The sequence below is a fragment of the Haliaeetus leucocephalus genome, unplaced genomic scaffold (genome assembly GCF_000737465.1).
Source record: "Haliaeetus leucocephalus isolate CR32 unplaced genomic scaffold, Haliaeetus_leucocephalus-4.0 Scaffold450, whole genome shotgun sequence".
In the NCBI taxonomy this organism is placed as follows: Eukaryota; Metazoa; Chordata; class Aves; order Accipitriformes; family Accipitridae; genus Haliaeetus; species Haliaeetus leucocephalus.
The window spans coordinates 21,380,929-21,394,545 of NW_010972886.1; the positions used below are offsets into that span (position 1 = coordinate 21,380,929).

At 60.1% G+C, this 13,617-nt stretch overlaps 1 protein-coding gene across 1 annotated transcript; it reads right to left on the bottom strand.

Annotated features, from left to right (window-relative positions):
- Positions 1 to 716: 716 nt before the first annotated feature.
- Positions 717 to 10,406, bottom strand: TMPRSS13 (transmembrane protease, serine 13). Its single transcript, XM_010575095.1, has 13 exons — positions 10,386 to 10,406; positions 4,955 to 5,130; positions 4,481 to 4,584; positions 3,638 to 3,760; positions 3,421 to 3,550; positions 3,042 to 3,134; positions 2,909 to 2,952; positions 2,462 to 2,621; positions 2,181 to 2,353; positions 1,605 to 1,703; positions 1,170 to 1,312; positions 867 to 1,019; positions 717 to 731 (listed from the first exon to the last, which is right to left on the bottom strand). Exons 1-13 carry the CDS (start codon positions 10,404 to 10,406, stop codon positions 717 to 719), a joined length of 1,434 nt encoding a protein of 477 aa, XP_010573397.1.
- Between the last annotated feature and the right edge of the window lie 3,211 nt (positions 10,407 to 13,617).

The following is a 13,617-nucleotide window of genomic DNA, read 5'->3' on the forward strand; positions in this document are numbered from 1 at the left end:
AACTACTGCTCCTCCCAGAGGGTGGTGTAACTGCACTGCGGGGCTCCCCTTTGCTCAGCCCTCCCTGGAGAAAACAGGGAACTTGGCCTCGCGGGTGCGGGCAGCTGCTGCCCGCCAGGGCAGCATGGCACACGGCTGCACCATGCCAGCTGAGCCCCGTCCCATGCCCCAAGGTGGCACAGCTGCGACATGGCAGCAGTGTGCGAAGGAGAGTGCTCCCTCACCACGGGCAGCCCACTGCTCTCCTGTGCCCCACAGCTCTCCTGCTTGCCGTTTCCATCCGCAACCTCCACCGGATCGACGGGCAGCGCTAGCAGCCCTTTGCCCGCCGAGCGTGCCGCGGTCCTGCCAGGAAGCACTCGTGACAGCCCCATCCGGACACATCTATTTACACGAGAAGAATCACAGACCCAGGGCAAGGAGGTGCCTCCCAGCTGGCACAGGCTGCTGTCCCCTGCGTGCTGCCAGCTCAGGGCTGGCTGGGTGCTTCGCCCAGCCACCGCCAGGCTACCTCCTCCCTTGCACTGGGTGAGGGCAGAGTCACTTTGCAGGTGCCATATTTTCAGAGGTTGGGGGCAGCAACAGGTCCCTGGCTGCACAGACAGTCCAGAGATAGGCAGGGGGATCTGCTGGTAGCATCATGCCCTGGCAGCAAGCAAGGGCAGGGGCCCATGCTGGCAGGAGAGGCATGGCCCAGGCAAGTGTCTGGCCCAGTCTTAGTCGTTCTCACTCTGCAAAGGAGAGAGGGGAGAGCAAGGGTGAGGTGCCGAGGGCTTGCGGGGGGCGGGGATACAGCCCCGCTCAATGCACCAGGGGCCACCTGGTAAGTCTCCCTGCCGAAGCACAGCCCTGCCATGCCACCTCACCTCCATTTTGCTGTATATCCAGCTGAGAAGCTTTGTCACACGCGTGTAAACACCGGGCTTGTTCTTCTGGCCACATCCTGTCCCCCAGCTTGTGACCCCAGCCACATACCAGCGGCCGTTGTCCTCGCAGACCAGGGGCCCTCCGCTGTCACCCTAGTACAGAGGGGCAGAGCAGTGAGGACAGGAGACAGGAGACGCCCCTCTGCCGGTACCCAGCCAGCGGACACTGGCACACAGGAAAAGCGGGCAGCCCTGTCCGTCCTGCATCACCTTGCCTGGTGGGACCGTGTGCCCCTGGCTCACCTGGCACGCATCTTTCCCCCCCTGCAGGTACCCGGCACACATCATCCGTGGGGTCAGGTAGCCCTCGTACACCTTGTCGCTGTTGCAGACCTTGTAGTCAATCAGCTTCACCTCGGCCTCCCGCAGCTTTGGGGACGTGTTATCTGCAAGGCAGGAGCAGCCATGGGGCAGGGTGGGCCTCGTCCCCCCACTGCCCCCTGGGCCCCTCTGCAGCACCAGGCATTTCCGTGGCAGCGAGGGAGGAAGCTGGTATTTCTTGCAGGCCTTATTTCTGCTGAGCTGCATGGCCAGGAGGGCAACCACTGCGAGTCACCCCTGTGGGAATGGCCCTCAAACACAGCAGCAGAGCCACGCTCACTCCTCTCGCGCACTGCCTTCGTAGGTCAGGCTGCGGCACACAGGAGCTGCCTGTGGAGAGCCGGCATCCTCCCTCACCTTCGTTCTCCCTGGTCTTCCCAAAGCCGGTGATGAAGCAGGACCTGCCGGTCTGGAATTGCTGGCCGTACATGGGGAGGCAGGCTGGGCGAACCTGAGCTGGAGGGAGACATGATGAAAACCAGGAGAGGAGAGAGGGGTGAGTCACCCAGGAGCAAAATAGCCATTGTAGTCACTAGCCCTGCAGCTAGGGAGGAGCGTGGTGTGCAGGAAGCACTCCCCTCTGCACCCACCCAGGCAGGGTCTCTGCCGGATCCCCCCGCCGCACTGCCCATGTGGGGCACGGTGAGCGGCACGATGCTGGCTGCGCAGCTGAGCCCACGGCTGCATGTGTGTCGGGCCGTGCCGGGGGAGGACGGGCCGGTTCCTGACCACAGGCCAGGCAGGGGAAAGCAGTGTGGCCACAGCAGAGCAGGATGCTCCAGCTGGCAGCAGCCCCATGCAGCCCAGAGGACGGCTCCAAGGGGACCCGAGCTGCCTCTTGCTCCTGCCCGTCCCCCGCAGCCTCTCTCTGTCCCCCATACACCAGCCCCTGCCAAGCCCAGCCCTGCGGCATGGCAAGATGAGAGCCCTGACCTGAGAGCGTCAGCGGCCTGGAGAGCTTCATGAGTGCAATGTCATAGTCATCGTGATCGTCGCTGTAGTTGGAGTTAATGATGACCTGGGAGACGGGAATGCCCTCCGCATGCTGCTTCAGGTCCGAGACCCCGCCGTACACCTTCCAGTCATCGAGGATCTTCATGCTGTTCCTGGGCAGGGAGAGAGGTGGGGGCAGCAAGGAGTGAGACGCTGGGCAGAGTGCTGGCGCAAGGGCTGCCGGCCACAGCCGGTGCCCCTGGCTGGACAGCAGCACTCACATGAAGAAGCAGTGGGCCGCGGTGAGGACCCACTGCGCGTCGATGATGGTGCCGCCGCAGATGTGGATGGGCCCATACTGCACACTGACTTGCCAGGGCCACTTGGTCACGGAGGTTTCCTTTCCTCCAATGATTCGGCCAGAAATCCTCTGCCCGCAGGCTGGAGGGGAAAGCAGGGCTGAGAGAAGGGCTCAGAGAGAAGGGAAGGCTGGAGGGGAACGCGCATGACATCCCCACTGCCCGCAGGCACCAGCAGTGCTCAGTACGTTCGCAGGGGCCAATGGAGACCATGGGAATGCAATCTTCATAGTTTTCTGTTACCCAGAAAGTTTGCTGGAAAATGCCCCATTTGCCCAGCCCTGTTCAAAGAGGGGAGGAAAGCACTCCCAAGCCTGTGTTTGGCCTTGCCCGCCCTTGGCCATGTGCCCTGCCAGACAGCCCCCTTACTTGTGCATCGGAGGGAGACGTACTTTCCCGTCAGACAGTGGGAGCTGCAGCAGAGAAGAGGGAGATGCGGCCTCAGCCCCTGCCCTGCGGCACCAGGGCAGGGGCAGGGCCAGGAGGTGACACTGCCTGGTACCTGTTGAGGCTCTGCTGGATGGTCTCTCGCTCATCAGTCACAGTGAGGCTCTTGCCGGAGACGTGCAGGGGAATGTATTCAGTCTGCGATGCACTGGGAGGGGAGAGGAGAGAGGAAGTGAGGGTGTGTGTCCCCGGCTAGGCACTGACTGCCTGATCCCTGCCTTCTCAGAGAGGCTCTGCATGCTAAACCTGGGGGGGACAGACTGAAACACCCAGACCAGTGCTGGACGCATGGCCTCCCAGAGGAAAAGCACAATGCTGGGGGAAAGAGCACAGCCGACTGTGTATGCAGGCAGGGCAGGAGGGTCAGAGCAATGCCCAGGAGGCCGGGCAGGGCCCCAGCACCTGAGCAGGACGACCCAACCTCGGGGAATTACTTCTGAAATCCCAGCTGCTGGCAGGTCTTTCTGGAGAAGGAGTCATCCCAGGCGCTGCTGCACACCGGCAGCCACTGGCTCTCAGCACTCGAGTAGATGTGGAGCAAGGACTCGTCAGATGCGAAGCGCACTGCAGGGATGGAGCAGGCAGGTCAGTGGTACCCAGCACCCTGGGGGCTCCCCTCACTCCCACCACCCCTGGCTCCCGGTGCCTCACCGCAGCCCAGCTCGTCACTCCTCTGGGAGCAGTCGACGATGCCGTCGCAGCGCACGGGGCTGTCCTTGCAGCTCTCAGCAGGCTCCTTGTACACGATGCCGGTCTGCGACCGCCAGAACATAACTGGAAGCAAGTGAACGCCGTGGTGAGGCTGGGGCTACCAGCAGGGGCTTGCTGCGGGCGAGGGTGCTGTAGGACACCCGGACGGGAGTCCAGAAGAGGTCTGCCATGCACAGGGACATTGCCAAACACGAGGCGTGAGCTGGGGTGCAGGGCTGCCGTTTGAGCCAAGGCTGAAGAGATGCAGGATGCAGGGCTGAAGGAGGACTGGCCAGCCCTGAGCATCCCCCCATGCCAGCCAGCTGCTGCTGCAATTCCCTCTCCCCTAACCCACTTCTAGCTGGCTTCTGCAGAAAGGTGCATCCAGCCTGCCGAATGCTTCAAGCCCACCAGCTACAGCAGCTGGAGAACTGACAGCTAGACATTACGAGGATTAAAGCGATTGCCCTGGTATCTGTGCCTGTTCCATCGACAGAACACACTGTTTTTGACAGGTCCTGCCTGCTAACCCTGGTCCTCAGGGAGGGCGAGCGTGGGTGCTGCTGGGGGTGCCCCGCCGCCCACCGAAGCAAGCCCAGGAGAAGGAAAGCACGGTGCAGCACATCTCCTCTCCCCAGCGATCCTGCTCCTGCCTGTCCACCAGATGTCAGGAACACTCAGGAAACGGGAAGAAGACATCTCTGCCTGCTCCCTCCGAGCCTGCATGTCTCCCTAGCATCTGCTGACCCCCAGCCCCTCTGAGGTCTTCCCCCCTGGGGAGCCCCAAGCCGGGACCCCACTCACACAGCAGGATGAGAGCGATGAGCAGCACGATGAGGACGGAGATGCAGAAGATGAGCGCAAGCCGTCGCTGGCTCATGCAGGGAGCTCTGAACATGGAGGATCCTGGCAGCAGGGCGGAGGCAGGGTCAGGGGGAGCTGCTGTCTCCCCAGGATGCCCGCATCCCACTGCCCACTAGCGTGTGCCAAGAGCTCCCTGGCTCCCCATGCACCTGGCTCCCCAGAGGGCCCACGAGATGTGGGAGAGGAGGGCTGCACACACCCCGCACCATCCCGTGGCGTCCCCCCATCCTGCCACAGTCACTGTCCTCCCCCTTGCCCCCGGCACCCCTCACACCCCCAGGGAAACACCAGCCTGTGGCTGAGGCTTGTGCCAGCTGTGTGCACAGGCACCCATTCCCTGCCTCTCTCCATCCCTCCCCACCCTCGGTGGGACCGGGGCCAGGGTGGCCAGAGACCACCCTCGGCACCATCCTCTTACGTGCGCTCTCACAGGTCGTGCAGGGGGCCGGGGCTGGGCTGGACTCCGGGCTGTAGGGCTTGAAGCTAATGCCGAGGACGCTTTCTCGAGGCTGCGGCGGTCGGGCACTGAAGATGTTGCTGACTGTGGAGGCATGGAGGCTGGGAGGGACACTGCTGGACGATGCCGTGGTCTGTGAGCAGAGGAGACTGTTACTGGCAACAACCGATGCCCACCGGAGAGTCCCTGCAGAGTCCCCAGGTGGCCGTGAAGGCAAAGGCAACAGGGAGCCGAGCTCCCCAGCAGGGCCAGCTGTTGCCACTGGTGGCTATTCTTCCACAGTACTAGGAACCGCATGGAGAGTTACTGCCACGGTCCCTCTTTCTGTACCATGGAGCCCGAGCCGTACCCCCTCTGTGATGGCTGAAAACCTCTTTGTCACAGAGCTTTTCCCCTTTAGGTGGCTGCTGGCCAAATTTCCCAAACTGGTCTCTTTGATCAGAGCCATCAGCCGGGTATTTGGCATCGGGTCAGTCACGCTGTGGCCCAGTTCCACGGGGCTAGTGCCCCAATTTATGCATCTATCTTTAATTAGCCATTTGAAAAATACAGTGCAATTTCCAGCTGTTATTTAGTAATACTTAATAATCGGTGTTTTCCAAGCCCTGAAACGTCCTGCACCCTGGAATGCTGTTCTGCAGTTGCGTCACTCCTGATCCATGAATTTGCAAAAGAACATGCATTTCTTCCCTTTCCTCAAGATACACTCTTCCCAGCGCTCCGTCAGCTTTGATCAGCTACAGAAGCGAGAGCCTCTCATTTGCCTTCAGAGAGGACCTGTGCACAAAGCCCACAATAAATGCCGTTCTCGCTGCCATTCGTAAAATCTTATACACATCTTTGGCAGTAAGAAATGGCTGCGTGCCTTGCAGAAACTGCAAGGGCATCGCCAGCCAGCCCACAGCACTGAGAGCCCGGCCTGGGCTTCGTTCTCGACAGGTGCTTCCCACATTGCCTCGCTCCTCCTGCCCGCCATCTCCCAGCACTGCTCCCAGTGGCACGCAGCCACGACCGACCGCATTTGCACTGGGCTGTTCAAGGGAAGCCAGTCAAATTTGGACTACGTCTGTCCCTACAGACAACCTCGCTGCTGTCCTGCAGAAGGGGCACCGCAGGGAGAAACGGAGCTGCCATCCTTTGGCAGCAGAGTGCAGCCAGCTTGGCACCCACACCCCAGCCCACCTCCCAGGAGGTGGGCTCAAACACGCCCCTCTGGAAACCTGTCTCTGATTTTTGGCCCTGCAGCTGCTAGAGATCACATTTCCCCATAACCAGAAAACATCCCTTTCCCTGCCAAGCCGGCAAGCAGCACCTGGGCTGCACGGCTCTGGAACAGGCAGAGAGGACAGGGACCTTGGGCAGAGCAGGCTGCCACCACCAAGTTGTCCCCTTCTAGCTGGATTTTCTTTGCTCTCCTGTTTCCTGCTGGGAACTGAGGGCCGTAATGAGCACGTCGGGAGCCTGCTCAGGCTCATGCTTTGTAAATACGGCTGTGCCCTTTCTTGCAATGCGGTGGTGTAACTTCCTGGGCATTATCCCGTGAGTCACAAACCCCGGCGTGGCCACGCATGCTGCCCGCGCAGGGTCTGCGTCTGCCTCAGCCCCCAACTGAACATCGCGGGGGGACACACACCACCTCTCGAGCTGTGCCTCTGTAACTGCTCACAGCCCTGGTGCACCAGCCGCAGAGCCGGCAGGCACAGCACCCCGGGCTCCCGGGGAGGCTGCCTGGCCACCTGCCCTGGCCAGCGGCAGGGTGCGCAGGGCCACCCCCCGGCACAGACCTCCTCCCGCTGCCTGCGGGGCCCTTGGCACGGGCACCGCTGAGGTCTCCCGGCCATTGAGAGCCACCTTCCCGCTCACGGCCAGCGGCTCCCTGGCCTCCTGCACGTACCGGGAGGAGCAGAGGCAGTTTCACAGCACCGCCCATCCCTTCTCGCCCCTTCCCCGTGTGAAAGCGATAACAAACCTGAATTTGCTCAGCCTGCAGCTGAAGACCAGCTTCCCCTATGCCTGAATTTCACAGCATCCGTGCGGGCAAGCCCGGGACAGCCATGCTGCAGGCTCGCCTTATCCTGGGCTCTCCCAAAGGTGCCAGGGAGCCCAGGGGAGCCCCTCGGTGTGCTCCACAGGGCTGGGCTGGCACAGCAGCCAGGAGGGCTGGGGAGTGCCCCAGCAGCATCCTCTCCTGATGAGTCTGAGCAGTCATGCCGATGGGATTCAAGTTCTTGCAGCAAGTATCGCACGTCCACACCATGAAACATCCCTGGGTACCTTTGGTGCCCATTGTTAGAAAGCGTACGGGATCAGCGAGAGAGCCAGAGCTGCTGCAGGTCCTGTGCCACTGCTTTGCAGAAACAAAGCAAGGCATAGATGCCAGGAACCCTTCCTAGGAAAATAATTTCTCTGGTCTATGTGTAAACAAGGTGTTTGTAAATACCCAGACAGTATGATTTACATTGGCATTTGTATGCTATCTCCACATGTCTGATATTTCACCTGCCTCATCCTGCAGCAAGGGCAACCCTTTGGTTATCAGATCAGCAGAATTACAATGCTGTTAAGGACAAACCTCCCCATCGTACTAGAAAATGCAGCTCAGCTTCACCAGTAAGCCAGTGATGCTGGATGCTAAAGCATTTCAATCTCCAGCGTGCAAACGTTTCAAATTAACATGTAAGTATTCTATAGTTTAAATTGCTCTTACTATTCTTTAGCAGGAAACACATGCCCTTTCTTACTCTCAGGTGAACTATTAGCTACTTATTTCTCTAAAAGTCTAAAGTCCAAGTATTTTTTTTCTGTCTGTCGCAGAAGCTAACAAAACTTTTACCACAGGCTCCCGGTAACCAGCATAACTGGTTGCTGTTTGTATAACCACTGGAGCAGAGAACAAACAGCAGCGGCTTTACGAAGATATTTCTGTTAAGGAGTGTGCATTACCCCGGTGAGTGAGCTGTGACTTCTGCCCACAAAACCTTTACTCACTCTTTGCTGGCTTTAGAATAAAAGTCAGACCCGGAGCCGTGCCTATCTCACACGTGCGGCTGCGGTTTGAGCCCCTTTTTCTGACGTCCTCTCTGCAAATGTTCCACCAGCCACGAGAGTGTTAAGCGCTGCTGTGGGCTGGCATCTGAAAGTCAGGCGTGGGGAAGGGGAGAACAACCGGCTCCTTTCCGTGACAGGCCTGACTTTCAGACAACCGGGGAGGAGGGATGCTGGGGATGTGCGGGCAACTGCTGCCCAGCTCTGCTCGCCTCATACCCGGCCCAGGCTGCCTGGGGGATGAGCAGACAGTGCCAGTCTGCAGCACGAGTCCTTTGCTAAACCTGTCACAAGCGTAAACACCGCCTCACTCTGCTCTCAGGCTTTAAGCAGAGCTGGGAAAAGCACCTAACCCACAGACAGCAGCGCTGGGGAAGCCCATCCCCTTTGCACCATGAGCTACTATGTGCACCAACCTCCAGCTCGACTCCCTGCTGCAGAGGGCAATCACCAGGTGAAAGACCCAGTCCGGGCTGGGTTCAAGGCTCAGGATCCACGCGTGATGGGGAGGGAAGGCTGGGAAACCAGCCAGCAGTCACCCATAGTTTCGGAGCAGGAGGGAGAGCAGAAGCGAGGCAACACCTGGGGTGTTGCAACCAGACCCAGGGCCAAGCCATGTCTCAGAGGAGCAAAAGGGCACAGTGACTACCAAAAACGTGGAGCATCAAGAGTGGAGAGAGGCAGCCTGCCTTAAATAAGCTGGAAGGAGCTGCCTAAAGAGGTGATCATCTTTCCCAGCTGAGCTCAGCAGCCCACCCCTCACCATCGCTCTCTGCTGCTCACAGCCCCCTTGTTTGGGGCAGGGAACTGGCTCCTTCACCTGGTTGCGGAGCCCTGATTGTCCAGGGCAGATTAGCTCAGCAAGCACACAACAGCGACATTGTCCTCGTGCTCCCTTGGGACCCGTTCCCTCCCAGTGACACCCGTCCCACTCGAGTGCCGCAGCTGAGCGATGCCTCAGCAGTGCCTCCCTGGAAGGAGGCAGACCCCCCAGTCCCAAGGACGAACTGGGCAGGAGCTGCGAGAGGACGCTGCTGAGACCCGGATGCCGTAAAGCGGCAACACACGGGGAAGTGAAATCCCAGAGCACAGAAGGGCCATTTTGCAAGTGCAGTTGACAAGCCGTGTTGATTGAGTCAGCCCGATCTGGCCAGGGAGAGGCTGCCATATGCCAGTGTGAGCAGCCCTTCAGGCAGGGATCAGAAAATGTTCCAGCGGGTGAATAATCGCTGCTCACCCCATTCCATGGAGGGGCAAACAGAGGCACAGAAAGATGAAGTGACTCTCCTGCAGTTGCAGAGCCAAGGGTGGCACCCAGGAATCCTAATGGCCCATTTAATGCAAGTGACAAAGCCAAGGTGGCCCGGTGGGCATGCCCAATACTGGGTAATTGTCTCCATATGTGGGCATCCCAATTCCTGCCCCGCTTTCAGCAAGACACAGTGCTGCTGCCCACTTTCAGGGCCACCCAGAGCCAGGATCACACTGCAAGGCAGTGCTGGGGGCAAGCTGCCCCTCCTTTGGGACCCAGCCAGGATCTGGTAAGAGCCCACTCTGCCCCTGCTCCTGGCTGCCTCTGAGGCACCTGCACGCCAAGAGGCAGGAAAAGGGTGGCTTTTACAGCTGGCCCTGCCTCCCCTCGAGCCCCATCCACTCCGTCACTGCCGCCTTTGCATGTTCCGGATGTTGCTGGCACAGCCAGCAGCGCTCGGCGTGGTAATTACCTGCTGCCTCACCCGGGCAGGCTGAGCCCAGTGCCCAGCCGGGGATGGATGTTTTCCTCATGACAGGATGCTCAGCAAGGTCCCATAGCCGAGACTGAGCAGGACCCAGTCAACCCAGCCCGAAAAGAGCATGAGGAAAACTGCCAGGAGAGCGGGCGAGGGAGTGCAGCGGGTGCCAAGGCCACCAGCGTGCTGCCGCTGCTACCGATGTGCTGGCGGGAGGTGCCAGAGGGCTCCAGGATTGCACAGTTTCCGTGGGCGCCAAGCGGCACCAGCAGCGCCAGCCCACTCCACCAGCCTGTACCCCCTCAGTTCACAAATTTGCTCCAGCGTGGAAAAGCAGCGGTGCCAGGGGCCCCCAACACCTCCTCTGCTGGCACGGGGCTGACACCGGGGATGCTGGTGGCAGTCCTCCCTCCGTGTGCCGAGGGGATGCTGGAGGCAGCAGCCCCACAGGCAGCTCGCCCCGGGTCTTCCTCTGTGAAGGCAATGCCCCAGAGAGCAAGAGGCAGAAACTGGGCACTCCACCAAACCCCAAGGAAAGCAGGTCCGTACGGCCACAGAGCAACCCCCAGTACTTCTAGCTGGGTCAGAGCTGGGGGAGCTGCCCACGCCTTACCAGAGAGGTTTTCCCGTCCATCGGCCGCTGCAGGGCTGGGCTGGGATCACAGCTCCGGCACAGCCATCCTTCGCTGCGCAGCGCGGTGCAGAACAAAGTCAGGTCCGCAGGGACGGGGCAGAATCTGTTTGGCGAGCGGGCTCGTACGTCAGTGCCAGCGCCGGGTGCGGAGGGAAACCAGTCCGACCTGCCGCCCGGCTCTACCGCTGCCTGTTTCCCAACTGCTCCAGGCACAGCGTGCAAAATACCTGCCTCTGCTGCCGGTCACCCCGGCCAGGCCCTGAGGAACGCTGGGCAGGGGCAGCAGGAGCCTCGGCTGCTGCCAAATGTCTGGGAGTCTGGGAGCAGGTGGGGTCTGGCCCTGGGAGAGAGCAGCATCCCAGGCACCTGGGGATCCTCACTGCTCTCCCGGCTGCTTGCCCGCCCAAGGCCGCCCTTCTGCACTGTGTGCCTGCCCCGCGCTCGCCCACAACTCTCCTGCCCCAGGCTGAGGGCTGTGCGCGCCAGCCGAAGATGGGAGAGGAGGGGATACGCAGCCATGTCCAACCCCGGTAAAAACCCTCTCATGCGCCCCGGGTGACCGAGAAGTCCGGAATGCCCTGTTTCAAGGGAAAAGAAATGCCATTTCCCTCCAGTTTCTCTAGAGGCTTTGTCACTCCTTTGCTAATGGAGCAATGCTCTCACATTGTGCAAGGAGAAAGCAGCGGTCTCCCACTTCCTTCTGTGGGCATGAGCCAAGGGATGCTTTGCTTAACCCAGAACTCACATTTGGGTGAAACAGGTAAAAATATCCAGATTAAAAGGAAAAAGGCCCAGCTACATTGTGCGTTTTCTGATGTCCAGGCCCTGGACCCATGACCCTCGGTGCCACATGCCCCTCTCGCCCCAGCCCCTGGCTGCCAGAGGAGCGACTACAGGGTGGATGAACGAGGCTGGTGGGGAGCCTGTGCCCGCACTTCTTGCTGGCCAGGGCTGCACCGCGGTCTCTGCTCTGCACCGCGCAGCAGAGAGGCGGGATGGTGCTTCATGTAATCCAGGCTGCTCCCAGCTTTGGCCAGCGTGTGGATGAGCAGCCTCTGGGATAAGAGGTCATTGCAAGAAATGGCCCCCCTCCTGCCTGCCCACTTGTGAGGGCTGGCACTGGGCAGTGTGAGGGCAGTGCATGGCTCGACCAGGAGGAGGGCAACCTCTTCGATGGCTCAGTCCTGGGAGGCTCTGTCCGACAGCGTGGTGCCTCCTGTGAGCCCCATCCCAACACTCTATTCCAGGCACATTTCTCCCGGCATTATTCATAGCATAAGTCCCTTATTCATCCGGCTCCCCACCCACACCTGCTCATCGGAAGCGCAGGAGACAAGCAGGGCCATCCAAGCTTGAAGGAAACCTGCTTTGAAGCCCCCTTGATTTCAAGGCTGAAAAGCCCGGGATGGATCCCGCTGTCCCCTCCACCCTGCCCCGGGGCTCCCCATCCTGTCCCTTCCCAGAGGGGTCAATTCCTGTCCTTCTCCTGCGCACTGCCTGGGGCCAAGCCCCGGTGGCCAGAGAGGGGGATCAGGGAGCTTGGTGGAGAAGACCGACACCCAACTCCATCCTGATCTTGGTGTTTACCCCTCTTCTCTTCTGGCGAGCTTATTGTCAAGCCCTTTGCCTGCCTTTTTCCAATGAGCCCACGCAGGGCCTCGCTGCCCTGGCAGGTCCAGCACGTGCACTTCAACGCATGGGGCAAACACTTGCCCAGTGGTGGCCACGAACCAGGCCACCTGCTCTGGGGATCCCCTGCCTCCAGGGTGGTTTCTGAGCCAGCCCTCGCCCTGCAGCGCACTCCTCCCTAGTTTCCACGTGTAGGACTAACAGCATTTTGTTTGCTTTTTGCAGCTACCCCATGCCGCTGAGGGCTCTGCCCTGCTGGGGTGCAGGGACAGAGGGAGGCAGGGGCTGCCAAGCAGGGAGCTATGTCCCCTGAGCTGGCCTTGCCTGCATGCCTGTGCAAGCTGCCACGTCCTCTTCTGAAAAGGGATTCTCAGAAAGTAGCTCCAGGTGGCAGCTCCAGGAATGATTGCTTGCTGGTGTTTCTACAAAGCCACCTACGGAAAGCAAGTTACAGAGAACTGTTGTGTCTGGGCTTGACCCCATCAACCTGATGTTAAATGTCAGGCATGTGCAACACTTCTCAGGTGAAATCCTCACACTTTCTTGCTGATAACCATTCCTATGAGCGCTGCTGCACCCTCCTACCCTCCCAGCTTGCAGACCAAGGCACAGCTGGAGCCGGTACCACCAGCCTGGGAGAGCCCAGCGGCACCTCCGCTCTCTGCTCCAACCTCCAGGCATGAGAGAACTGGGAAGGGAAGAGGATAACTCTGCTCTTCCAGGCAAGGTGCTTTGTCCCACGGCAGGGCTGTGCCCACGCAGAACCAGGCCTCCGGCCCCAGCCCTGTGCCGCAGGGTGCAGCATTGCTGCCCGATCCTGCCCCTCTGGGGCTGTACAATCCCCCTGCCGCCCTGGGCAAAACTCCACGAAGTCTGCAGTAGTGGAGGGCAGGGAAAAGCAGAGACCAGCTCCCCCAGGGGTTCTATGGGCTAGGTTTCTCTGTGGTGGTGTCCGAGAGGAGCTGCAGAGGCTCTGGGGAAAGACCTGCTGTGCAGTTCTGACTCAGGTGATTTCCAGGTTATTAAAACCAGGGCTATTCCTATTCAAAGATTAGTCAATTATTTTGAAGATGAAAAGGAAACTCAGCAGCGTTCTCGAGGGCTGGTTTGACCCATGAACTCAAAACCTCTCCTGCTGACATCAAAAAAGTGAGGCTGCTCTTTTCTGCAGCACCCTGTTTTTAATGCAGTGCTTCAGGTGGTCAGCAACGCCTGCTACAAAGCTCATCTGCGATTATCGCCGGCTCCCCTGCCTGTGCTGGGGCTGCAGGGGCTGGGGGTGCCTCAGCACAGTGCATGGCCATGGGACAGGGCTGCATGCCGGGCAGGGGCTGCTGTGCCCACCTGCCTCGGGCTGGGAAGACAGGTCTGCCCTCCTTTCCCTGTGAGACAGCGGCTCCCTCCCTGGGGCCCCTTGCAGCAGAGCTGGTGCCAGCAAAGGTAGCGGGGAGACAAGAATTCTGCTGCCTCAAGGATGCCAAGTGGCATTTCATGGAGGATGAGGGGAAAGCACTGACAAGACAGGGAACCTGGGCAGCATCTGCGCTGCGAGCCACAGAGTGGGCAGCGTGCAGGGCACCAC